Source organism: Pseudophryne corroboree, chromosome 8 (assembly GCF_028390025.1).
Source record: "Pseudophryne corroboree isolate aPseCor3 chromosome 8, aPseCor3.hap2, whole genome shotgun sequence".
Classification (NCBI taxonomy): Eukaryota; Metazoa; Chordata; class Amphibia; order Anura; family Myobatrachidae; genus Pseudophryne; species Pseudophryne corroboree.
In genome coordinates, this window is record NC_086451.1 from 24627642 (window position 1) to 24655461 (window position 27820).

The 27820-nt window shown below is 50.1% G+C and overlaps 1 protein-coding gene across 2 annotated transcripts in view; it reads left to right on the forward strand.

Annotated features, from left to right (window-relative positions):
* Window positions 1–27820, forward strand: part of GRIPAP1 (GRIP1 associated protein 1) — a 127174-nt gene that overhangs the window by 58145 nt on the left and 41209 nt on the right. For both annotated transcript variants that reach the window (XM_063936083.1, XM_063936084.1), the window contains 3 exons: window positions 11495–11622; window positions 15252–15374; window positions 15767–15860. In XM_063936083.1, the coding sequence (XP_063792153.1) occupies window positions 11495–11622; window positions 15252–15374; window positions 15767–15860 (345 nt within the window). The remainder of the gene's footprint in view (window positions 1–11494; window positions 11623–15251; window positions 15375–15766; window positions 15861–27820) is intronic.

The window sequence follows — 27820 nt, forward strand, 5'->3', positions numbered from 1 at the left end:
GTACCCAGGGGGTGCAGCGCAGTGTGGGACAGGTGTGCCCAGGAGAACAGAGTGGTGTGGGACACGTGTTCCCGGGGAAGCAGCGAGGTGTGGGACAAGTGTACCCGGGGAAGCAGCACGGTGTGGGACAGGTGTATCTGGGGGGAGCAGCGTGGTGCGGGACAGGTGTCACTGGAGGGAGCTGAGCGGTGTGGGACAGGTGTCCATGGGGGGCGCAGAGTTGTGTGGGACAGGTGTACCCTGGGGGAGCAGAGCGGTGTGGGACAGGTGTACCCGGGGGGAACAGAGTGGAGTGGGACAGGTGTACCCGGGGGGGAGCAGCATGGTGTGGGACAGGTGTCGCTGGGGGGAGCAGAGCGGTGTGGGGCAGGTGTACCCGGGGGGTGCACAGCGGTGTGGGGCAGGTGTACCGGGGGGCGCAGTGCAGTGTGGGACAGATGTACCTGAAGGGAGAAGCACGGTGTGACAGGTGTACCCGGGGTGAGCAGTGCAGTGTGGGACAGATGTACCTGAAGGGAGAAGCACGGTGTGACAGGTGTACCCGGGGGGAGCAGTGCAGTGTGGGACAGATGTACCTGAAGGGAGAAGCACGGTGCGACAGGTGTACCGGGGGGCGCAGTGCAGTGTGGGACAGATGTACCTGAAGGGAGAAGCACGGTGCGACAGGTGTACCCGGGGGGAGCAGTGCAGTGTGGGACAGATGTACCTGAAGGGAGAAGCACGGTGCGACAGGTGTACCCGGGGGGAGCAGAGTGCTTTGGGACGGGTTACCTGAGGCATAGTACAAAGACATGGAGTTTGAGAGGCAGAAGTAGAGGAGGGACAACAGTTTATAAAGCCGAAGTAGTTGTGTGGCACAGAGTAATAAGTAGAAGTGGCTACAGGGTTTGAGTCCAGAAGAGCAGAAGTGTGAGAAGCAGTGGTAATAGACAAGAAACTTAAAAATCAGTAGTATCAGAGAGGACTCCTTAATATGAAACAGTGATAGCCACAGGAGTATTGCAGATACTATTTCAGCAATTTCTTTTATCCTCTTCCCAATGTCTTCATCTTCCTAGTCTAATTTTTCTTTTCTCTTCCCACACTCATGCATTTTAACCTCATTTTGCCATGTTCTGGGTCTCCTTCCCCTCATCTGGCCATCCTTCAGCAAATCTCCTTCCCCTCACCTGGCCCTCCTCCAGGCCTCCTTCCCCTTATCTGGCCATCCTCCAGATCACCTTCCCCTCATCCGACTATCCTCCAGGTTACCACCTCCTCACCAGGCCATCCCCCAGGTTTCCTTCCCCTCATCTTTCCATCATCCAGGTCTCCTTCTCCTCATCGTGCCATTCTCTGGCGGGTCTTCTCCTCATCTGACCATCCTTCAAGTCACCTTCCCCTCATCTGACCATCCTTCAGGTCTCCTTCCCTTCACCTGGCCATCTTTTGGGTCTCCTCATCTAGCCACCCACTGGGTCCCCTCATCTGACCATCCTCTGGGTCTTCTCATCTGGTCATCCTCCCCATCATCTGGCCTTCCTTTGGGTGTCCTCATCTGCGATCCTCTGGGTCTGCCTATCTTAACTTATCTGGATATCTCCTGGTTCCTTCCTCTCTCCTGGTCTCCTTTCATCTTGTCATCCTTTAAATCTCCTCATCTAGTCATCCTCCAATTCTCATACCCCTCATTTGGCCATCATTCGACTGGTTTCCTTCCCCTCATGAGGCCATCATCTTGGGTCCTTTTTTCCCTCATCTGGCCTTCCTCCAGATCTCCTTCCTTTTACCATGCCATCCTCTGGGTCTTCTTCATATCACTCCAGTCCCAGGGTCTCCTTCTTCTCAGCTTGCCATCTACTATCTTTTACTTCTTCATCTTCCTGGTCTTCTACCTCTTAACTTTCTTGCTATCCTCTAGGTTTCTGACCCCTTTCCTTCCTCTTGTTTCCCCACCCCCTCAGCCTAGTCCCCCTCATATTATTTTTCCTTGCATATGATTATGCTGTCCTGTTCTTACACTATAGAAGCCCTGTCATTTTTGTCGTCTTAGAGAGTGTGGGGACAGGCAGCAGTTCAGCTGCACTCATATGCGAATACTCAGGCCTACAATGACTACACTTACTCAGAGAGACTCCGAAGCGCTACTGATGCTTTTCATACAACTGTTTATCCGGACCACAGAATGTATTATTACAACAGCTAATGAGATCATTACACTACCCAGGACACAAATCCATTTCCTATTTCTAATACATTATCCACATCTTTGCCGTGAAATTATAATGAATCTTTCAGGAGATGTGGAGAAAATGAATAACTAATAACCTAAATCTGGGCAAAACCCTTCACCGGGACCACCTTAAGTAGGTGGTCAATAGGCTGAACCAACGATTCTTCTAGTACAAAGTCAAGAAAATAGAGATTCACATTAAGTGCTTATAACAATATCTCCTGCGGCTTTTGCATATTGGGGGTCATTCCGAGTTGTTCGCTCGTTATTTTTTCCCCGCTACGGAGCGATTAGTCGCAAACTGCGCATGCGCAATTTACGCAGTGCGACTGCACCAAGTAAATTAGCTCAAAAGTTTGGTATTTTACTCACGGCCTAACAAAGTTTTTTCATCGTTCTGCTGATCGTAGTGTGATTTACAGGAAGTGGGTGTTTCTGGGCGGAAACTGACCGTTTTCTGGGAGTGTGCGTAAAAACGCAGGCGTTTCAGGGAAAAACACAGGAGTGCCTGGAGAAACGGGGGAGTGTCTGGGCGAATGCAGGGCGTGTGTGTGACGTCAAACCAGGAACGAAACTGACTGAACTGATCGCAGTGTTAGGAGTAAAGGCCCATACACACTTGACGATAAAATGAACGACGTCGTTCATTTCAGCCCTCATCAACGACGTCGCTCATTATATCGTCAAGTGTGTATGCATCCGACGACCACCGATGCGCGGCCCCGCGGGACGTTAACGACCCTCGCTTATCTGTGGAGCATGTATGCTCAATTTCCACTATGGTCGTTACCGACCAGAGACGTCGTTGAATGTGTATGGTGTGAAAGACCAACGACCAAGCCACTGTTCACCAGCCCTGTTCCCAGCTCATTATTTTAATAAACTGTTCAGCTTGGATGCTTCAACGATGAATGGTCTATGGTCTTTGGTCTTTCGTCTTTCGTCTTTGGTCTTTCGTCTTTGGTCGTTGGTAGTGTGTATGCTCATGTCGTTTGCTCAGCTGTTCAAGGGAAGTTCAAGGGAAGTCGTTAACGACGGTCGTTAACGATGTGTGCATCGTCAAGTGTGTATGGACCTTAAGTCTCGAGCTACTCAGAAACTGCTAAGAAATTTCTATTCGCAATTCTGCTAAGCTAAGATACACTCCCAGAGGGCGGCTGCTTAGCGTGTGCAATGCTGCTTAGAAGTAGCTAGCGAGCGAACAACTCGGAATCACCCCCATTGTCGCACTGCCGCCGCGTACAAATAGTTTTGTTGCTACAGTTGTGTATTTCCCACAGGGTACACACATGCAAATGTCCTATTGACTTCAAATCAATTCTTTTTACAAATGATCTTTTCATTTTTTCCATTGATTTGCACACACAAAATGTGGTAGACTTAGTATATTGACCATGCCCGGAGAACTCTGATGGTCCAGCGTGCCTTCTACACACCTGACAACGCAATTCTCCTCATTTCCTTTCCGTTACATTGCCTATAATACGATCTTTTATCTTCAGACTGTCTAGGGAAACCCCCAGTGCATATATTGATTTATTAATATTTCTTACATAGCGGCAGCATACTCTGTTGCGCTTTATTTTTCATAGTTGTGAAGAACTCCAGGTACTGCAGGATCATTCATAGTACATATACTGCGTTACTCCAGGTACTGCAGCATCATTCGTAGTACATATACTGTGTTACTCCGTGTACTGCAGCGTCATTCATAGTACATATACTGTGTTACTCTGGGTACTGCAGGATCATTCATAGTACATATACTGTGTTACTCCAGGTACTGCAGCATCATTCATAGTACATATACTGTGTTACTCTGGGTACTGCAGGATCATTCGTAGTACATATACTGTGTTACTCCGTGTACTGCAGCGTCATTCATAGTACATATACTGTGTTACTCCGTGTACTGCAGCGTCATTCATAGTACATATACTGTGTTACTCTGGGTACTGCAGGATCATTCATAGTACATATACTGTGTTACTCCAGGTACTGCAGCATCATTCATAGTACATATACTGCGTTACTCCAGGTACTGCAGCATCATTCGTAGTACATATACTGTGTTACTCCGTGTACTGCAGCATCATACATAGTACATATACTGTTACTCTGGGTACTGCAGGATCATTCATAGCACATATACTGTGTTACTCTATGTTACTGCAGCGTCATTCGTAGTACATATACTGTGTTACTCTATGTTACTGCAGCGTCATTCATAGTACATATACTGCGTTACTCTGTGGTACTGCAGGATCATTCATAGCACATATACTGTGTTACTCTATGTTACTGCAGCGTCATTCATAGTACATATACTGCGTTACTCCAGGTACTGCAGCATCATACATAGTACATATACTGCGTTACTCCAGGTACTGCAGCATCATTCATAGTACATATACTGTGTTACTCCAGGTACTGCAGGATCATTCATAGTACATATACTGTGTTACTCCAGGTACTGCAGGATCATTCATAGTACATATACTGTGTTACTCCAGGTACTGCAGGATCATTCATAGTACATATACTGTGTTACTCCAGGTACTGCAGGATCATTCATAGTACATATACTGTGTTACTCCAGGTACTGCAGGATCATTCATAGTACATATACTGTGTTACTCCGGGTATCGCAGCATCATTCATAGTACATATACTGTGTTGAGTCGGCCTAGAACGCACCTGTCACTTCAATTCGTCCCAGAGGCTCTCAATGGGGTTACGATCAGACCTGATCGCAGCCATGCAAAATTTTGCACAGCTACGGTCAGTTACTCAGACATGACGGTCAGTTACTCAGACATGACGGTCAGTTACTCAGACATGACGGTCAGTTACTCAGACATGACGGTCAGTTACTCAGACATGCGGGAGGACGCCCAGCACAGGGCTAGTCCACCCCGCATGTCAGGCCCGACCCCGCCGCACAAGTACAAAAGCATCGCACAGCGGTGATGCTTTTGTACCTGAGGAGTAGCTCCCTTCCTGCGCGCTTGCAGCGAGCTACCCGTCGCTGTCCGAGTCGCAGCGTCTGCGTGTGGCGCCATGCAGCCGCCGCGTCCTGCCCCTTCCCCCCCGCACAGTCTGGGCACGCCTGCGTTGCCCGGACAGCTCCCCAATATCGGTGGCCAAACGCCGCCGGACCGCCCCCTCCCACCCAGCGATCACTGGGCTGAGATGGCCGTCGGCTATCTGGCTTGCGCCGGCGCACTGAGGGGCGGGCGCATGCGCAGTTCAGACCTGATCGGCTGCTGTTCGAAAACGCACAGCAGCGGTCAGGTCTGATTTAGGCCCTCTGAGCCGGCCAGTCCATCCGGTTACAAAATTTTCTGTATACCAGTCCAGCGGCGCCCTGGAAACATGACATCGCGCAGCTTACGATGATCGCCTTTTTCAAACTCTGTTAGCGCCTTCCAGCAAGCCATTTCGTTAGCAATCGGTGCCCCTCCACCCGTTTTATACCTTGGTAAACACTTGTCAGATTCTAGCTATCATTTTAGAATATATACTAGATAAATGATAGCTGTACTCTGATTGGTTGCCATGGGCCACGCTTGTCCTCTTTAGAAGTCTTGATCAACCTTATCCGGAATCTGAAATCCAATCGCTTTGAACTGACTTGAATGCCCTTCTCCCGTACAGTTCCTGGGTGACACGTATCAAGTGAGTTTGAAAAGACGGAAGTCTGAGCTCTTGGTTACAAGTGCCCGTGGTTAGTAAGTGCCTGAGCGGTTTGTCGACCAAAGGGGGATTAGTAATCTCTCTAGTGTTTTGCGTCTACGGATACATACCCATGGGTAATTAAAATAAATCCGGTACGCACAAGACCTAATGTTTTTCAACCCCGAAAAAGTTGTAAAAGAATTAAAAAGTTCACAAATCATCTGGGCAACAGTCGGGTAAAACCAACAAAATAAAAAGTTGAACGGATGTTGTATAATCTGCAATATTTTAAGAGAGACGCAATACTGACGGAAACGTTTTTTTTTCATGTTGGAGAGATACTTAGTGCGGAAATCATTATTTAACATTAAACTAAAGTATCCTTCAGTGTTCCCTGAAATTATTGTCATAAGAAGTAACAATATAATCGCCCAAGTGAGTATTTCTGTCAGCGCCGAAAATAAATAGATTCATTTATGCCCATTTATTTTAGTTAATGTGTATTGGAAACTGTCAGATATAAACGTTGCTCACAGTACAATGTGTATTTCCTTTCATTTAAACACAATGCAGGAGACCGGCCTTTGCTCGCTAGACGTAAATGTAAATCGATAGTAGAAATAGCTGTACCCTGACTTCTGTCCATTGATTTAACATTAACCCCTAATGTGTCGTCTAAACAGCATTGTCCAATCATAAAATAAATAAATAATTAGGGCAATTTGCAGCACGCCGGCTTTTGTGGAACTGCAAGATGCAGCGTGCCCTGCCAAATTGCAAACAGATTCTGAGGTTTGGCGCCTGGGTCCTAATAAATACATCCGCACCTTTGTGTCTGCATTAAACAACATTTGCTGTTTGGGGGCTACCAACCCCTTGAATCTGTTCTCGGGGTGCCTCGGCCGTTACCGGATTGTAGCCCTCTCCTGACAGCTGGGAGGAGAAAGCTTTTCGTTCTGGCAGTGACAATGCAGCTTTTGAATGAGCAAAGGTCACATGCTGCGTGGGTCTTCAACCTGCGGCCCTCCCGCTGCTGTGGAACTACACATCCCAGCATGCCCTGCCACAGTTTTGGAATTACGGCATGCTAAAACTGAGCCAGGGCATGCTGGGATGTGTAGTTCAACAACAGCTGGAGGGCCAAAGCTCTGCTTTAAGGGGTCACCTGAAAGGGGCTAGCCGTATTGTCTTATTTAATAACATGTGCGAAGTATCCAATCAGATGTTGCACGGTAGCTCAGTGGGACGGTGTGTCTGGTTATCGGTTACAGCACGTATACAATTTCTTACCGTGTTCTAATTCTCAAGGTGGCTTTGGAGCTGTACCTTTTGGCTGCAGAGCTAATGCCTTAAATTGCTTTTGAAAACATCTATTCTGCGACTGTGTGAGGTTAATGAAAGATTAAAAAAAGGATGGATTTTTCACTTATGGTACAATTCAGGGAAAACCCGATCCGTGGGCCAAAGGATTTTATTATACGCAGATAATATTCTATTACAGATTTAGTTGAAAGAATCATTGCTGTAATCTCCCATGCTTTTTTATGTGACGATCTATAGCACATCCACTGCGCACTGCTCAGATTGTATTCCCGCAGTAGCAAGTAGACACTGTGGCTTCATCCTGGGGAATTGCTCACCGCACTGTGCCATATAACATGGACCCAGCTTTGAAGATTTTATGTTGTCTGCAAACTCGCGGTTTCTCCGTATCTGCTCATTGGTCACCTTAACACAAGTTATGTTTTAATGGATTCCGCCATGCTTGTGGGCTACTGCACTCACTGTTTGCTGCAAATGTGCCCCAAGATGCAGGCGCATTTTACATTTGCTAAAAAAAGACGCAATTTCAGATGCATGCAAGGATATCCGCAGGTTGGCACCAGTAGCCTATGCGCCCAACTGATGCCAGGCATACGTCATGCGGTTTCACCCGCGCTTGTAACCGTTTATTTTCATGTGTGCGCTACGTCGACTGACGCATTTACGCCTATATAAATACTCCGCACATCCACCTATTTTGCAATCCGTAAATGAGCCCCTATACGCATGCGGGTTCCAGACGGACCATCACTTTCTAATCTCCTATGTATAAGGAACGTGGTGTTGCTATTTCTGTACTCTGATTAATCTGGTGGCACAAATTGCATGAATGTGTTATCAGAGCCCGGAATCAATGCTCTGTCTCTGTATATGGATGGGCTGCGTGCCGCTGTAACCAGCCAGCCTTTATTCAGGGTTTGTGTAGGGGGGATTTCAGCTCCTCACACACCGCCCCCTATTCCACTTGTTCTCCTTTCCTTGAGATGAGTGCTGGCTGCTTGGGCTGTACACCCACTCCCTCCTTCCTCTAGATCCCACTGGAAGCATTAAGACTTTCAGCAGGGCATTAATATTTTATGGCTGTGATGAGTCAGGAGGTGGGAGGCAGGAACAGCCAAACCCTACCTCAAAACTAAGGGTGGAAAGTGCTGAGCTGAGGTAATGACGTCCTGTGCTTACTTCACTCTCCTGCAAGGATGGGTGGGCTGCTGTCACCTCTGCCTGACACAGAGGAGATAAGTGTGCATGCAGCTAAGTGTCACATCAAGGATAATAAATGCTCTGTGGATTCTTCTGACAGCTGGAGTCCTGTGAGACTGTCTACAATACAGGCTGTGACTGGTGTCCTGTGAGACTGTGTACAATACAGGCTGTGACTGGGGTCCTGTGACACTGTGTACAATACAGGCTGTGACTGGGGTCCTGTGACACTGTGTACAATGCTGGCTGTGACTGGGGTCCTGTGACACTGTGTACAATACAGGCTGTGACTGGGGTCCTGTGACACTGTGTACAATGCTGGCTGTGACTGGGGTCCTGTGAGACTGTACAATACAGGCTGTGACTGGGGTCCTGTGACACTGTGTACAATGCTGGCTGTGACTGGGGTCCTGTGACACTGTACAATACAGGCTGTGACTGGGGTCCTGTGACACTGTGTACAATGCTGGCTGTGACTGGGGTCCTGTGAGACTGTACAATACAGGCTGTGACTGGGGTCCTGTGACACTGTGTACAATGCTGGCTGTGACTGGGGTCCTGTGACACTGTACAATACAGGCTGTGACTGGGGTCCTGTGACACTGTGTACAATACAGGCTGTGACTGGGGTCCTGTGACACTGTGTACAATGCTGGCTGTGACTGGGGTCCTGTGAGACTGTGTACAATACAGGCTGTGACTGGGGTCCTGTGACACTGTGTACAATGCAGGCTGTGACTGGGGTCCTGTGACACTGTGTACAATACAGGCTGTGACTGGGGTCCTGTGACACTGTGTACAATGCTGGCTGTGACTGGGGTCCTGTGAGACTGTACAATACAGGCTGTGACTGGAGTCCTGTGCCACTGTGTATGGTACAGGCTGTGACTGGTGTTCTGTGACACTGTGTACAATACAGGCTGTGACTGGGGTCCTGTGACACTGTGTACAATGCAGGCTGTGACTGGGGTCCTGTGACACTGTGTACAATACAGGCTGTGACTGGGGTCCTGTGACACTGTGTACAATGCTGGCTGTGACTGGGGTCCTGTGAGACTGTACAATACAGGCTGTGACTGGAGTCCTGTGCCACTGTGTATGGTACAGGCTGTGACTGGGGTCCGGTGACACTGTGTACGGTACAGGCTGTGACTGGGGTCCTGTGACTCTCTGTATGGTGCAGGCTGTAACTGGAATCCTGTGGCTCTCTGTATGGTGCAGGCTGTAACTGGAATCCTGTGGCTCTGTGTATGGTACAGGCTGTGACTGTGGTCCTGTGACACTGTGTACAATACAGCTGTGACTGGGGTCCTGTGACACTGTGTACGGTACAGGCTGTGACTGGGGTCCTGTGACACTGTGTACGGTACAGGCTGTGACTGGGGTCCTGTGACACTGTGTATGGTACAGGCTGTGACTGGGGTCCTGTGGCTCTGTGTATGGTACAGGCTGTGACTGGAATCCTGTGGCTCTGTGTATGGTACAGGCTGTGACTGTGGTCCTGTGACACTGTGTACAATACAGGCTGTGACTGGGGTCCTGTGACACTGTGTACGGTACAGGCTGTGACTGGGGTCCTGTGACACTGTGTATGGTACAGGCTGTGACTGGGGTCCTGTGGCTCTGTGTATGGTACAGGCTGTGACTGTGGTCCTGTGACACTGTGTACAATACAGGCTGTGACTGGGTTTCTGTGACACTGTGTATGGTACAGGCTGTGATTAGAGTCATATGACACTGTGCATGGTACAGGCTGTGACTGGGGTCCTGTGACACTGTGTATGGTACAGGCTGTGACTGGGGTCCTGTGACACTGTGTATGGTACAGGCTGTGACTGGAATCCTGTGGCTCTGTGTATGGTACAGGCTGTGACTGGGGTCCTGTGACACTGTGTACAATACAGGCTGTGACTGGGGTTCTGTGACACTGTGTATGGTACAGGCTGTGATTAGAGTCATATGACACTGTGTATGGTACAGGCTGTGACTGGAATCCTGTGGCTCTCTGTATGGTGCAGGCTGTAACTGGAATCCTGTGGCTCTGTGTATGGTGCAGGCTGTGATTAGAGTCATGTGACACTGTGTATAGTACACACTGTGAATTGCTCTCTCAGGCACTATCTAGTGGCCACCAGCACAGAAAACACTTGTTTTCTCCCCCATAGAGGAGAGGAGCAGCGTAAGCCTTTTATTATATAGGATACATACACTCAGTCATTGAAACAACATAATATTGGAAAGCATGAACTTCTCCTGGATAACTCACATACAAGCTGCACATTAACACTGTACTCCTTCCTTATCAGTAGTGCTTTGTTAGGATAATAAATTTCCATTTCATCCTAACAAACAAACTGTAAGTCTATATTTAATGTACAATAAGGATGTAGAAGAGACCTCGGAGGAGCACTCACGGCTAACGTCATGAATAAGCGAACGGCTGCTTGCTTTCACTTTTTCTTTTCTTTTTTTCTGTAGAAAAATTTCACTTAGAAGCTGATTGGTTGCTTTTGGTTCCCATACATTGCACCACAGTTGCTATGGGTACTACAGTTTACATGAATAACTTCTGATCTTTAAGCTCTAACTTATACCCGAAATTTTCTGTTGTAAACTCAGACACACTGCTACTGCCATGTGACAGACAGACAGTGATTGACATAGCAACACGTGTAAACAGTTTGGCCACTACCATTGTTATTTCAGTAGTTACAGATGTTGGTAAAGTAAGTCACTTATTTATAAACCTGTATGTTAGAGAACAGTAAAGGTGTGTTTCTGAGTCTTCACCTGGTGATTTCAGGTAAATTTTCTATCACAAGCATCAGCAGAAACTCCAGTAAATTATAGTACGAATCATAATTATTTGAATTAGGTTACATTGAGTTTGAATGGCATTACCCTTTAAATAAGCTTTTTTTTCTCTAGTAATGTCAACAATTAGCAAATGTGGTTTCATTATGCTGTTAATTATAGTTATTTTCTAAAATAGCAGGCGCGCTTCTAAGGGCTAATAGCTGACAGCCCTGGCGCTGAAACAATGCTGTGTTGCTGGTCACTCATTCACAGTCTCTTCTCTAGGCTTGGAGGATTTGGTGTTGGCTGAGATTAGTTCTCCCAGCCGGACACAGACTGGAGATAGCAGCAGTGTCTCCTCCTTCAGCTACAGGGAAATAATGAAGGAGAACGCAACTCCCAGCAGCAATAAGGTAAGGACATGATGTGGGTGTTATAAGTCTTCCCATAGCTTTGGACTCAACAGTTTTATGATGAAGGAAGACTTTGGCGAAGTTTTGAGTTAGGAGACCTATGTAATGAGATACAGAAATGTTAAGAGGGGACATGGGGAGATATCATGGGATGGACCTTTTATATCACTGGATGGGAAGAGGGGACATGGGGAGATATGATGGGATGGACCTTTATATCACTGGGTGGGAAGAGGGGACATGGGGAGATATGATGGGATAGACCTTTATATCACTAGATGGGAAGAGGGGACATGGGGAGATATGATGGGATGGACCTTTATATCACTGGATGGGAAGAGGGGACATGGGGAGATATGATGGGATGGATCTTTATATCACTGGGTGGGAAGAGGGGACATGGGGAGATATGATGGGATGGACCTTTATATCACTGGATGGGAAGAGGGGACATGGGGAGATATGATGGGATGGACCTTTATATCACTGGGTGGGAAGAGGGGACATGGGGAGATATGATGGGATGGACCTTTATATCACTGGGTGGGAAGAGGGGACATGGGGAGATATGATGGGATAGACCTTTATATCACTAGATGGGAAGAGGGGACATGGGGAGATATGATGGGATGGACCTTTATATCACTGGATGGGAAGAGGGGACATGGGGAGATATGATGGGATGGACCTTTATATCACTGGGTGGGAAGAGGGGACATGGGGAGATATGATGGGATGGACCTTTATATCACTGGGTGGGAAGAGGGGACATGGGGAGATATGATGGGATAGACCTTTATATCACTAGATGGGAAGAGGGGACATGGGGAGATATGATGGGATGGACCTTTATATCACTGGGTGGGAAGAGGGGACATGGGGAGATATGATGGGATGGACCTTTATATCACTGGATGGGAAGAGGGGACATGGGGAGATATGATGGGATGGACCTCTATATCACTAGATGGGAAGAGGGGACATGGGGAGATATGATGGGATGGACCTTTATATCACTGGATGGGAAGAGGGGACATGGGGAGATATGATGGGATGGACCTTTATATCACTGGATGGGAAGAGGGGACATGGGGAGATATGATGGGATGGACCTTTATATCACTGGGTGGGAAGAGGGGACATGGGGAGATATGATGGGATGGACCTTTATATCACTGGGTGGGAAGAGGGGACATGGGGAGATATGATGGGATAGACCTTTATATCACTAGATGGGAAGAGGGGACATGGGGAGATATGATGGGATGGACCTTTATATCACTGGATGGGAAGAGGGGACATGGGGAGATATGATGGGATAGACCTTTATATCACTGGATGGGAAGAGGGGACATGGGGAGATATGATGGGATAGACCTTTATATCACTGGATGGGAAGAGGGGACATGGGGAGATATGATGGGATGGACCTTTATATCACTGGGTGGGAAGAGGGGACATGGGGAGATGGGATGGACCTTTATACCACTGGATGGGAAGAGGGGACATGGGGAGATGTGATGGGATGAACCTTTATTTCACTGGGTGGGAAGAGAGGACATGGGGACATATGATGGGATGGACCTTTATAACAGTGGGTGGGAAGAGGGGACATGGGGAGATGGGGATGGACCTTTATACCACTGGATGGGAAGAGGGGACATAGGGAGATGTGATGGGATGGACCTTTATACCACTGGGGGGGAAGTGGGGAGATAGGATGGGATGACCCTTTATTTCACTGGGTGGGAAGAGAGGACATGGGGAGATACTGTATGATGGGATGGACCTTTATACCACTGGGAGGGAAGAGTGGACATGGGAAGGGGTTGGGTACGGGTTCCTGGCGGACGGAATCCCGGCGGTCAAAATCCCAACACTGGAATCCCGATCGTCATATTGCCGGCAGGGGGGAGAGCAGAACGAAGCCCCTTGCGGGCTCAGTGGCTCGCTTCACTCGCCACAGGTTCTATTCCTACTCCATGGGTGTCGTGGGCACCCAGGTGTGGGAATAGCTGTGGCAGCGCTGCCTGCATTCTGGTGGTCGGGATTCCGGCGTCTGTATTTTGACCGTCGGGATTCCGACCACTGGGATTCCAACCATCCCATGGGGGGATATGATGGGATGGACCTTTATACCACAGGGAGGGAAGAGGGGACAGGGGGAAATATGATGGGATATACCTTTATACCACTGGGTGAGAAGAGGGGACATGGGGAGATATGGTTGAATGGACCTTTATATCACTGGATGGGAAGAGGTGACATGGGGAGATATGATGGGATAGACCTTTATATACTGGGAGGGAAGATGGGACATTGGCCCTCATTCCGAGTTGTTCGCTCGCTAGATGCTTTTAGCAGCTTTGCACGCGCTAAGCCGCCGCCTACTGGGAGTGAATCTTAGCTTTGCAGAATTGCGAACGAAAGATTTGCATAATTGCGAATAGAAATTTCTTTGCAGTTTCTGAGTAGCTCCAGACTTACTCTGCCACTGCGATCAGTTCAGTCAGTTTCGTTCCTGGTTTGACGTCACAAACACACCCAGCGTTCGCCCAGACACTCCCCCGTTTCTTCAGACACTCCCGCGTTTTTCCCAGAAACGGCAGCGTTTTTTCGCACACTCCCATAAAACGGCCAGTTTCCGCCCAGAAACACCCACTTCCTGTCAATCACACTCCGATCACCAGAACGATGAAAAATCCTCGTTATGCCGTGAGTAAAATACCTAACTTTTGAGTAAAATAACTAAGCGCATGCGCAGTAAGCGACTAATCGCAATATAGAGAAAATTGGCAACGAGCGAACAACTCGGAATGACCACCATTGGTAGATATGATGGGATGGACCTTTGTATCACTGGATTGGAATATATAATGGGATGGACCTTTATACCACTGGGAGGGAAGAGGGGACATGGGGAGATGGGATGGACCTTTATACCACTGTATGGGAAGAGGGGTCATGGGGAGATATGATGGGATAGACCTTTATACCACTGGGAGGGAAGATGGGACATTGGGAGATTTGATGGGATGGACCTTTATATCACTGGGAGGGTAGAGGGGACATGGGGAGATATGAAGGAATGGACCTTTATACCACTGTATGGGAAGAGGGGACATGGGGAGATATGATGGGATGGACCTTTATACCACTGTATGGGAAGAGGGGACATGGGGAGATATGATGGGATGGACCTTTATACCACTGGGAGGGAAGATGGGACATTGGGAGATATGATGGGATGGACCTTTATATCACTGGGAGGGAAGATGGGACATTGGTAGATATGATGGGATAGACCTTTATATCACTGGGAGGGAAGATGGGACATTGGGAGATATGATGGGATAGACCTTTATATCACTGGATGGGAATATATAATGAGATCGACCTTTATACCACTGGGAGTAAAGAAGGGACATAGAGAGATATGATGAGATGGACCTTTATACCACTGGGAGTAAAGAAGGGACATAGAGAGATATGATGAGATGGACCTTTATATCACTGGGTGGGAAGGGGGACTTTGGTAGATATGATGGGATGGACATTCATATCGCTGGGTGAGAAGAGGGGACATGGGGAGATATTATGGGATGGACATTTATATCTCTGCATTCTAGTCTAATAGTGGAAGCCCCCAGTCCCAGCCACAGAGACCGGTGGAGCTGTCTGATGAGGAGGTGTCTGAATTGTTCCAGAGACTTGCCGAAATTCAGCAGGAAAAATGGCTGCTAGAAGAGAAGGTAACACATCCTCGTTCTACCTTGTCCCTAAACTGCACTGCTGAGCTCTCACTATGGCTCTCTGTATCGCTGCTGTTAGTATGGCGTCCTGCCTGCACACAGCTCCTGTATATCATTCGGAGCAATCTGCATATCTCTACCCACAATTCCATGGGGGAGGTTTGAATCCCTCACTCTCTGGGTGAGTTTGGTACAGGTGATTGCTCTATATAACATTATTACACATGGATGCCTCCTGTTATATGAAGGCTTCTAATGCACATAATGTTTATACAGCGTGTATTATAATATATATGGACATGTGCTTGCCGCAGAGCCCATTCATTTCATGCTTAATGTAATTCTGCAGCGGCTGTAAATGACGGTTTAATGTCTCGTCTTCTCTTCTGCAGGTGAAACACTTAGAAGTGAGCAGCGCTTCCATGGCGGAGGATCTGCGTAGTAAGAGCGCCATTATCGAGACCTATGTCATGGACAGCAGGATAGGTGCGTGAGGCTCATACCATATTTGTTGCTTAAGTCTGGCTGAGGCTTGCAAGGCATGCTGGGGCTTGTGGTGGCACATTGGCTGTCGAGTCATTGTATTTATTATTCTTGTGTAGATAGATCACCTCTCCTAGATGTGTATTATGTACATTGTATGGGTTCCAGTGCATAGCTAGACGGTGTTTACGTAGGTAGTATATAAGTTGACAGTATATGGTCGGCAGGTTCAAACGGTCGACAGGTAAAAGGTAGACAGCGCTTAAGATCGACAGCTACAGAAGGTCGATGTGATAATGGTCGACACACTTTTTTTACTGTTGCTTCAGTCGCACCAAATCGCCCCTCTACGCACACCAGGCCCCGTGCCACACAGCGACGCCGAATGTCTTTTTCCCTCAAAATGTGCGTCTTATTTGCATAATTAAAATAATTAGAAGCAACATAACTGCATTGCTAGCCTGCACTACCACCGGGGTGTGCGACATTTATACATCTGTGTACGACTGAGTCTAAATCTTCGTAGAATGGGCATCAGGGTAGCGGGCGCGGCTTTTCCTCGGGGCAGGTTCCGTTGTTCGTCATTTGCGCATGTGTACCTGTGTAAATCATGTTCTAACCCTTCCTCCCCCGCAGCCCAACCCCAACCCTGCCCGGTGGTGCATAAACCTACCCCCTTCCCCGCAGTCTAACCCTAACCCTCCTCCTTCAGCCTAACCCCAACCCTCCCCGGTGGTGCCTAAACCTACCCCCCTCCCAGCCAGGGACAGATCTAGACTTTTCTTTAGGTGTGGCGGTTTACTGTTTAATCTTGACTCCTCCCTCTACAGTCTCAACTCCTCCCATCTGCAATCCTAACTCCTCCTCTCTCAATTCTGACTGAACTTTTTGAGTGAGACTGAGATGGAGCTTTGTGATTGTTCTATGTACATGTGACTGTGCTATGGGGTAAATGTATTTATTAGCCCTAGTACCCACACACCAGCAAGTGAGGGGCACATGCTCTATAACCCTTGCTGTCCTGGCTCCTCTGTGCTGCTGTGGTATAAGCTGCAGCACATCGTTCTGCCTTAGGCTCTCACCGGAGAGCTCTCTTCTGCTCAAAAGTGGGCGTGGCTATGACTGTTAGGGGGGGGGGGGGGGGGGGGCGGTCGCCCCCTTCGCCCCCCCCCTAGATCTGGCCATGCTCCCTGCAGTCTAACCCTAACCCTCCTCCTGCAGCCTAACCGCAATCCTCCCCGGTGGTGCCTAACCCCCCCCTCACAGTCTAACCCTAATCCTCCCTTCCCCGCAGCCTAATCCTAACCCTCCCACCACGCTCTTTCGGGATCCCAGTGGTCAGGATTTCTGCCCCGGGATGGTGGTCTCTCTGATACTTTCTCTCAATGTTCTCTCTCTCCAAGGCTTAGTAAATCTCCAATGGACTGCTATAGCGCCAAGCATAGGCTAAGTGACGTCCGTTCTATAGAATATACAGTAACATGGACGTAAAAGTATTTTTACTAAACGGAAAGGATTTTCGCACCGTTATTTACACGTATAAGTGATCAGGTTTGATTGCTATAATAAACATTTTCTTGCTGAGATTTTAACAGTTCGCGCTTTATATTCGGCTATTGCCAAGCATTGTGGGTGCTTGAGCGGATGCGGGTGAGATTGCCAGGCCTTGGCGTTCCTCTCACCACCTGTTTGCCAGTCTGTGTTGGCATGGTCCGCCTTCTCCCTCCCTCCCCAGCTCTCTCACGTTGGCTGCCCTTTCTCTCTCTCTCTCTGTCCTTCGGCTGTGTGTGGATCTTGTTACCTCTTCTCTCCACTCCTGTGCCCTCCTCTCCTCCACCTGAAGACTTAGCAAAGTCATTCATGTTCCTTACTTCCATTCCTCCCGTGTGGGTATGTGCAGTACGCGCACACAGCTATGTACTGTATATAGAATGTTCTGGCTACAATAGAATTATGGTCTATGGGCTTCACGAATGTGTCGGTGTGAGAAATAGGATTGCTTCTGGGGATACAGGGGGGGGTCATTCCGAGTTGATCGCTAGCTGCATTCGTTCGCTGTGCAGCCATGATGCAAAAAATCGTCACTTCTGCGCATGCGGCGCAGTGCGCACGTGTGGCGTACTTTAACAACGAACGATGTAGTTTTACACAGGGTCTAGCAATGCTTTTCAGTCGCACATGGCAGCCGCAGAGTGATTGACATGAAGTGGGCGTTTCTGGGTGTCAACTGACCGTTTTCAGGGAGTGTTCGAAAATCGCAGGCGTGCCAGGAAAAACGCAGGCGTGGCTGGGCGAACGCAGGGCGTATTCGTGACGTCAAAACAGGATCTGAATAGTCTGGAGTGATCGCAAGCGCTGAGTAGGTATTGAGCTACTCTAAAACTGCACACAAAAAACTTTGCCGCCGCTTTGCGATCCTTTCGTTCGCACTTCTGCCAAGCTAACATACACTCCCAGTGGGCGGCGGCATAGCGTTTGCACGGCTGCTAAAAACTGCTAGCGAGCGAACAACTCGGAATGACCCCCTATATAGTTAACGGAGTGTTAGACAGAGAGAGAGAGGACCACTTACGTTGTAGTTCATATACTAAGGGTATGTTTACTAAAGTGTGGGTTTAAAGAAGTGCAGCTGTTTCCCATAGCAACCAATCAGATTCTAGCTGCTATATTTTATAAAGCGCTAGATAAATTAGAAGTAGAATCCGATTGGTTGCTACAGGCAACAACTCCACTTCTATAAACCCGCACTTTAGTAAATATACCACCTAATCCCAGTGTGCTTCCTGCGTCAGATCTTATCAAGACACTATATTATAGATCTTATAGTAGCTCCAGCTATCTGTAATAGGGTAGGGAATAATAGTAAATAGGGCAGGGGATCGTACATTATTTAACTTTTTAAGGTGGATGTCAGCTTAACACTGTGTTGTGCAGTCATAGTTCATATGTAAAGAACCCCATACACTACAGCGATATGTCTGAGGCTGAAGTCGGAGGTGATTTCCCTTGAACTTTCCCGGGAGCTTCCCGGGACTGGTTCCATACGATTCCATACGATTTGGTACATATTGCATGCGATATATCACGAGTGCAGCACTAACAATCTAGGGGAGCCGATCCGACCCTCACGGGAACACGCATCGGATCAGAAACACATCCAAAATGCCCGATTTCACCCGATATATCGGCCCGAGTGCCCGAAATTGTATGAAATCGGACATTATCGTTCTAGTGTATGGGGCACTTAAGAATCTGCTGCAGGTTTACATCTTGTGACATAGGGGGTAATTTACACTTGATCGTAGATGTGATAAATTTAGCATATCAAGCACACTTTCACAGACATGCGGGGGGACGCCTAGCACAGAGCTAGTCCGCACCGCATGTCTGGCACTGTCCCCCCCCCCCCGCACAGATACAAAAGCATCGCACGGCGGCAGTGCTTTTGTACCTGTAGTGTATCTCCCTACCAGCGCAGCCCCTACGTGCTGGCAGGGAGCTACCCGTCGCCCTCCGGGTCGCGGCGGCTGCGTGTGACATCACGCAGCCGCCGTGGCATGGTCCGGGCACGCCTGCATTGCGCCGGACCGCACCCCCAAAACGGCGGCCCAACGCTGCCCTCCCGCCCAGCGAAAGCCTCTGCCTGTCAATCAGACAGAGGCGATCGCTGAGCTGAGATGTCGATCGCATCTTTGGCATGTGCCGGCACACTGCGGCGCCTACGCACGCGCAGTTCAGACCTGATCGCCCGCTGAGTGAAAACACACAGCAGCGATCAGGTCTGAATTAGCCCCATAGACAAGAGAAGACTATAGGGCCAATTTATCAACAAGTGATAAAACTCGCTGTGTATGATAAATGGTGCTCCAGCCAATCCGTTCCCAACTGTCATTTTTCATGCACATGGCATCTAGGAGCTGATTGGCTGGAGAACCATTTATCATATGCAACGAGTTTAATCATTCACGGCAAGTTTTATCACTCGTTGATAAATGAGCCCCTATATCTGTGCTGGGATTAAACACCCAATGTGCCATTTTCACCTCTTACTCTTTCCTTCTCTTCCCTCCCGGGTGTTGGGGGTAACTAGAAAATAAACGGTGCCCTCCGTTACTCTAGCCGGAATTACTGCGATAGGATTGCAATAATTATTCCTGCAGTAAATGACCCATATAGTGTGGTGGAACGACAAACGCCTACACCTGCAGTCAGTACAGGAACTACAGCTGACGTTTTCCAGACCTAATTAATATCTGGGGAAATTTGGAGTTGCACTTGGCAGGGTAAAGCGGTTTGCTACTTGCACAGATGAAATTAGATATGATGCAGCGTGGAGAATGCATTTCTGCACTGTGCAGGCAGAGGGGTGCTCGGTGGTGGCGTGAGGGGGTCATGCAGGGGATAATTGATATTTGCAGGACTGAGGCAGAATGGATGTTGTCACCAAACTGTGTATTTGATGGATAATCCGCGCATTTTTGGAATTAGTCCTGGAATTACTGGAGCATAGGTTAGAGCAGTAATCTAGGAGCCGGATACACAAATCCCCTTTATCGTATGTGTTGCATGAAATGACCGTTGTACCATCCCCGTTACAAGCATAGCAATGCCGTGCAATATTAGAGAATTAATGGACAGAGAAATGATGAGCGGATTGTGATTTGTGCTATATCAATTAATCCTCTACACTTCTATCCATTCATCATAATATATTTATTTTCTAAGCCACAGTGACTCTAATTGTCATTAACTTATGCCCCTACACCCAGTTTATAGGCTATTTAGAGAATAACTGGAGTTTGCCTAAATTAGCTATTTAAATGTCCCGTGAAGCCATCTAATAATGCTCTGCCTGCCCTACTGCGGTGTGCTAGCTTGTGTGCTTGTGGTATACGCTGGTGGTGTAATATGGGAGGGACTCGCCCTGCATCGGTGCTCTGTGTCTGTGTCAGGGAAGGATGCTGTACAGGATCAGGAGACTGTGGCAGGAGAGGGGTTAAATAACCCTGTATAGGCTGTGGCAGGAGAGGGGTTAAATAATGTGGTACAGGCTGTGGCAGGATAGGGGGATGCTGCGCAGGCTGTGGCAGGAAAGGGGGATGCTGCGCAGGCTGTGGCAGGAGAGGGGGATGCTGCGCAGGCTGTGGCAGGAGAGGGGGATGCTGCGCAGGCTGTGGCAGGAGAGGGGGATGCTGCGCAGGCTGTGGTAGGAAAGGGGGATGCTGCGCAGGCTGTGGCGGGAGAGGGGGATGCTGCGCAGGCTGTGGCGGGAGAGGGGGATGCTGCGCAGGCTGTGGCGGGAGAGGGGGATGCTGCGCAGGCTGTGGCAGGAGAAGGGTGATGCTGCGCAGGCTGTGGCAGGAGAAGGGGATGCTGCGCAGGCTGTGGCAGGAGAGGGGGATGCTGCGCAGGCTGTGGCAGGAGAGGGGGATGCTGCGCAGGCTGTGGCGGGAGAGGGGGATGCTGCGCAGGCTGTGGCGGGAGAGGGGGATGCTGCGCAGGCTGTGGCGGGAGAGGGGGATGCTGCGCAGGCTGTGGCGGGAGAGGGGGATGCTGCGCAGGTTGTGGCGGGAGAGGGGGATGCTGCGCAGGCTGTGGCGGGAGAGGGGGATGCTGCGCAGGCTGTGGCAGGAGAGGGGGATGCTGCGCAGGCTGTGGCGGGAGAGGGGGATGCTGCGCAGGCTGTGGTGGGAGAGGGGGGTGCTGCGCAGGCTGTGGCAGGAGAGGGGGATGCTGCGCAGGCTGTGGCGGGAGAGGGGGATGCTGCGCAGGCTGTGGCGGGAGAGGGGGGTGCTGCGCAGGCTGTGGCAGGAGAGGGGGATGCTGCGCAGGCTGTGGCAGGAGAAGGGGATGTTGCGCAGGCTGTGGCAGGAGAGGGGGATGCTGCGCAGACTGTGGCAGGAGAAGGGGATGTTGCGCAGGCTGTGGCGGTAGAGGGGGATGCTGCGCAGGCTGTGGCAAGAGAGGGGGATGCTGCGCAGGCTGTGGTAGGAGAGGGGGATGCTGCGCAGGCTGTGGCGGGAGAGGGGGATGCTGCGCAGGCTGTGGTAGGAGAGGGGGATGCTGCGCAGGCTGTGGCGGGAGAGGGGGATGCTGCGCAGGCTGTGGCGGGAGAGGGGGATGCTGCGCAGGCTGTGGCGGGAGAGGGGGATGCTGCGCAGGCTGTGGCGGGAGAGGGGGATGCTGCGCAGGCTGTGGTAGGAGAGGGGGATGCTGCGCAGGCTGTGGCGGGAGAAGGGGGATGCTGCGCAGGCTGTGGTAGGAGAGGGGGATGCTGCGCAGGCTGTGGCAGGAGAGGGGGATGCTGCGCAGGCTGTGGTAGGAGAGGGGGATGCTGCGCAGGCTGTGGCAGGATAGGGGGATGCTGCGCAGGCTGTGGCAGGAGAGGGGGATGCTGCGCAGGCTGTGGCAGGAGAGGGGGATGCTGCGCAGGCTGTGGCAGGAGAGGGGGATGCTGCGCAGGCTGTGGCAGGAGAGGGGGATGCTGCGCAGGCTGTGGTAGGAAAGGGGGATGCTGCGCAGGCTGTGGCGGGAGAGGGGGATGCTGCGCAGGCTGTGGCGGGAGAGGGGGATGCTGCGCAGGCTGTGGCAGGAGAAGGGTGATGCTGCGCAGGCTGTGGCAGGAGAAGGGGATGCTGCGCAGGCTGTGGCAGGAGAGGGGGATGCTGCACAGGCTGTGGCAGGAGAAGGGTGATGCTGCGCAGGCTGTGGCAGGAGAAGGGGATGCTGCGCAGGCTGTGGCAGGAGAGGGGGATGCTGCACAGGCTGTGGCAGGATAGGGGGATGCTGCGCAGGCTGTGGCGGGAGAGGGGGATGCTGCGCAGGCTGTGGCGGGAGAGGGGGATGCTGCGCAGGCTGTGGCGGGAGAGGGGGATGCTGCGCAGGCTGTGGCGGGAGAGGGGGATGCTGCGCAGGCTGTGGCGGGAGAGGGGGATGCTGCGCAGGCTGTGGCAGGAGAGGGGGATGCTGCGCAGGCTGTGGCGGGAGAGGGGGATGCTGCGCAGGCTGTGGCGGGAGAGGGGGGTGCTGCGCAGGCTGTGGCAGGAGAGGGGGATGCTGCGCAGGCTGTGGCGGGAGAGGGGGATGCTGCGCAGGCTGTGGCGGGAGAGGGGGGTGCTGCGCAGGCTGTGGCAGGAGAGGGGGATGCTGCGCAGGCTGTGGCAGGAGAAGGGGATGTTGCGCAGGCTGTGGCAGGAGAGGGGGATGCTGCGCAGACTGTGGCAGGAGAAGGGGATGTTGCGCAGGCTGTGGCAGTAGAGGGGGATGCTGCGCAGGCTGTGGCAGGAGAGGGGGATGCTGCGCAGGCTGTGGTAGGAGAGGGGGATGCTGCGCAGGCTGTGGCGGGAGAGGGGGATGCTGCGCAGGCTGTGGCGGGAGAGGGGGATGCTGCGCAGGCTGTGGCGGGAGAGGGGGATGCTGCGCAGGCTGTGGCGGGAGAGGGGGATGCTGCGCAGGCTGTGGCGGGAGAGGGAGATGCTGCGCAGCAGGCTGTGGCGGGAGAGGGGGATGCTGCGCAGGCTGTGGCAGGAGAGGGGGATGCTGCGCAGGCTGTGGCGGGAGAGGGGGATGCTGCGCAGGCTGTGGCAGGAGAGGGGGATGCTGCGCAGGCTGTGGCAGGAGAGGGGGATGCTGCGCAGGCTGTGGCAGGAGAAGAGTTAAATATTGCAGCACGGCTGTCTGCCAATAATTTGTGTGGTAGGTGATTGTCACCAGGGATTTAATACAGTCTAGCGCAGATTAGGTAACACAGTTCTTTTATAATGTGTCTGGATCATGCTGATTGTGCTGCCTGCTCTGTTAGTGTAAGACTTATTCTTTCCCTGCCAGTCTGACATATGCCAGCTCCGCAGCTCAATGTGAATCCTGCTGTTTCTGTTGAGCCAGCGGTGTTGATTAGTCTTGATCTAGATTACTCCAGTTCTTACATCCTAACGGTGCCAAGTTATTGGTCTCCGTACTCCGGTCTATGTACTAGATTCTTCTATATCACTGCCCGTGTTAGTCATCTCTTCCCTATCCCTTCCCATGTTAGTAGTCTCTTCTATATCATTGCCCGTGTTAGTCATCTCTTCCCTATCCCTTCCCATGTTAGTAATCTCTTCTATATCACTGCCCGTGTTAGTCATCTTCTTCCCTATCCCTTCCCATGTTAGTAATATCTTCCCTATCACTGCCCATGTTAGTAATCTCTACCCTGTCGCTGCCCGTGTTAGTAATCTCTTCCCTATCGCTGCCCATGTTAGTAATCTCTTCCCTATCACTGCCCATGTTAGTAATCTCTTCCCTATCGCTGCCCATGTTAGTAATCTCTTCCCTATCACTGCCCATGTTAGTAATCTCTTCCCTATCACTGCCCATGTTAGTAATCTCTACCCTATCGCTGCCCATGTTAGTATTCTCTCCCCTATCGCTGCCCATGTTAGTAATCTCTACCCTATCGCTGCCCATGTTAGTAATCTCTACCCTATCGCTGCCCATGTTCGTAATCTCTTCTTTATTGCTGCCCATGTTAGTAATCTCTCCCCTATCGCTGCCCATGTTAGTAATCTCTACCCTATTGCTGCCCATGTTAGTAATCTCCCCTATCGCTGCCCATGTTAGTAATCTCTCCCCTATCGCTGCCCATGTTAGTAATCTCTACCCTATCTCTGCCCATGTTAGTAATCTCTACCCTATCGCTGCCCATGATAGTAATCTCTACCCTATCGCTGCCCATGTTCGTAATCTCTTCTTTATTGCTGCCCATGTTAGTAATCTCTCCCCTATCGCTGCCCATGTTAGTAATCTCTACCCTATTGCTGCCCATGTTAGTAATCTCTACCCTATCGCTGCCCATGTTAGTAATCCGTAACCTATCCCTGCGCATGTTAGTAATCTCTACCCTATCGCCGCCCATGTTAGTAACCTCTACTTTATCGCTGCTCATGTTAGTAATCTCTACCCTATTGCTGCCCATGTTAGTGATCTCTACCCTATCCCTGCGCATGTTAGTAATCTCTACCCTATCGCCGCCCATGTTAGTAATCTCTACCCTATCACTGCCCATGTTAGTAATCTCTTCCCTATCGCTGCCCATGTTAGTAATCGCTACCCTATCGCTGCCCATGTTAGTAATCTCTACCCTATCGCCACCCATGTTAGTAACCTCTACCCTATCCCTGCTTATGTTAGTAATCTCTACCCTATCGCCACCCATGTTAGTAACCTCTACCCTATCCCTGCTCATGTTAGTAATCTCTACCCTATCGCCGCCCATGTTAGTAACCTCTACCCTATCGCTGCCCATGTTAGTAATCTCTACCCTATCACTGCCCATGTTAGTAATCTCTCCCCATCGCTGCCCATGTTAGTAATCTCTTCCCTATCACTGCCCATGTTAGTAATCTCTACCTTATTGCTGCCCATGTTCGTAATCTCTTCTTTATTGCTGCCCATGTTAGTAATCTCTACCCTATCGCTGCCCATGTTAGTATTCTCTCCCCTATGGCTGCCCATGTTAGTAATCTCTACCCTATCGCTGCCCATGTGAGTAATCTCTTCCCTATCCCTGCTTATGTTAGTAACCTCTACCCTATCGCCGCCCATGTTAGTAACCTCTACCCTATCGCCGCACATGTTAGTAATCTCTTCCCTATCGCTGCCCATATTAGTAATCTCTTCCTTATCCCTGCCCATGTTAGTAATCTCTTCCCTATCACTGCCCATGTTAGTAATCTCTTACCTATCGCTGGCCATGTTAGTAATCTCTTCCCTATCGCCGCCCATGTTAGTAATCTCTTCCCTATCGCTGCCCATGTTAGTAATCTCTACCATATCCCTGCCCATGTTAGTAATCTCTACACTATCCCTGCCCATGTTAGTAATCTCTACCCTATCCCTGCCCATGTTAGTAATCTCTACCCTATCCCTGCCCATGTTAGTAATCTCTACCCTATCGCCGCCCATGTTAGTAATCTCTACCCTATCCCTGCCCATGTTAGTAATCTCTCCCCTATCGCTGCCCATGTTAGTAATCTCTACCCTATCGCTGCCCATGTTAGTAATCTCTACCCTATCCCTGCCCATGTTAGTAATCTCTACCCTATCCCTGCCCATGTTAGTAATCTCTACCCTATCCCTGCCCATGTTAGTAATCTCTACCCTATCGCCGCCCATGTTAGTAATCTCTACCCTATCGCTGTTTGCCGCCCATGTTAGTAATCTCTTCTTTATTGCTGCCCATGATAGTAATCTCGACCCTATCGCTGCCCATGTTAGTAACCTCTACCCTTTCGCCTCCATGTTAGTAATCTCTCCCCTATCGCTGCCCATGTTAGTAATCTCTACCCTGTTGCTGCCCATGTTAGTAATCTCTACCCTATCCCTGCCCATGTTAGTAATCTCTCCCCTATCGCTGCCCATGTTAGTAATCTCTCCCCTATCGCTGCCCATGTTAGTAATCTCTCCCCTATTGCTGCCCATGTTAGTAATCTCTTCCCTATCCCTTCCCATGTTAGTAATATCTTCCCTATCACTGCCCATGTTAGTCATCTCTACCATATCACTGCCCATGTTAGTAATCTCTACCCTATCCCTGCCCATGTTAGTAATCTCTCCCCTATCGCTGCCCATGTTAGTAATCTCTCCCCTATCGCTGCCCATGTTAGTAATCTCTCCCCTATTGCTGCCCATGTTCGTAATCTCTTCTTTATTGCTGCCCATGTTCGTAATCTCTACCCTATCGTTGCCCATGTTAGTAATCTCTTCCCTATCCCTTCCCATGTTAGTAATATCTTCCCTATCACTGCCCATGTTAGTCATCTCTACCATATCACTGCCCATGTTAGTAATCTCTACCCTATCCCTGCTCATGTTAGTAATCTCTATCCTATCCCTGCCCATGTTAGTAATCTCTTCCTTATCCCTGCCCATGTTAGTAATCTCTACCCTATCGCCGCCCATGTTAGTAACCTCTACCCTATCGCTGCCCATGTTAGTAATCTCTACCCTATCGCCGCCCATGTTAGTAACCTCTACCCTATCGCCGCACAGGTTAGTAATCTCTTCCTTATCCCTGCCCATGTTAGTAATCTCTACCCTGTCACTGCCCATGTTAGTAATCTCTTCCTTATCCCTGCCCATGTTAGTAACCTCTACCCTATCCCTGCTCATGTTAGTAATCTCTATCCTATCGCTGCCCATGTTAGTAATCTCTTCCTTATCCCTGCCCATGTTAGTAATCTCTACCCTATCGCCGCACATGTTAGTAATCTCTCTATCTGCTCCCATGCTGGTAGTCCCGGGCAGTCCATGATACAAGAGATTCCATCCTCAGTGACACTGTGTGACCGTCTGCTGCAGGTTTCACATTCTGTGTATTGCGGCTGCCTCTGTCACTTCGGTGTTCTCAGTGCCATTAATATGTGCCAGGGGGAAGCGCCTGATTTGCCGCCGCTGCCCCCCTGGTGTCTCTGTGTCTGCCCTATAGTCTGCACATGGCTGGCAGGCCTCCTGATCCCCCTGTAACTACACCAGCCTGCCTGGGGACGCCGCTTTACCCTAATGCTGTTCGCTTTTCCCCTCCAATCATATATCACACAATAATGCCCGGCCCCGACCCCGTCAGCCTGATCTGAGACTAACAGGACCTGACACGCACTGTGGATTTTGAGGCTGTCAGCAAGTGGGGGGCTGTAAGGTGTGAATAATTTAGCTGCAGGAAGATTGGCCTATGTTTTATTTACTAAGGCATAAAATGGAGAGGTGAGGGGGGGGTGTCGCGAGCAGGACGGAGCGGGCTGAGCCGTGTGGGGGAGTTCTGCTGGATTCTCAATCTGCTGAGTGCTGAATGGTCTGAGAAAAGAGATTTGGTTTATAAAAACCTGAATTATTTACACCTCGATCAATAGACCATTGCTTAATTCTATCTAACGGGCATGAGGCTGAGGGGGGCACGCTTGGTGCTGGGGGCCTGGCAGCACCTT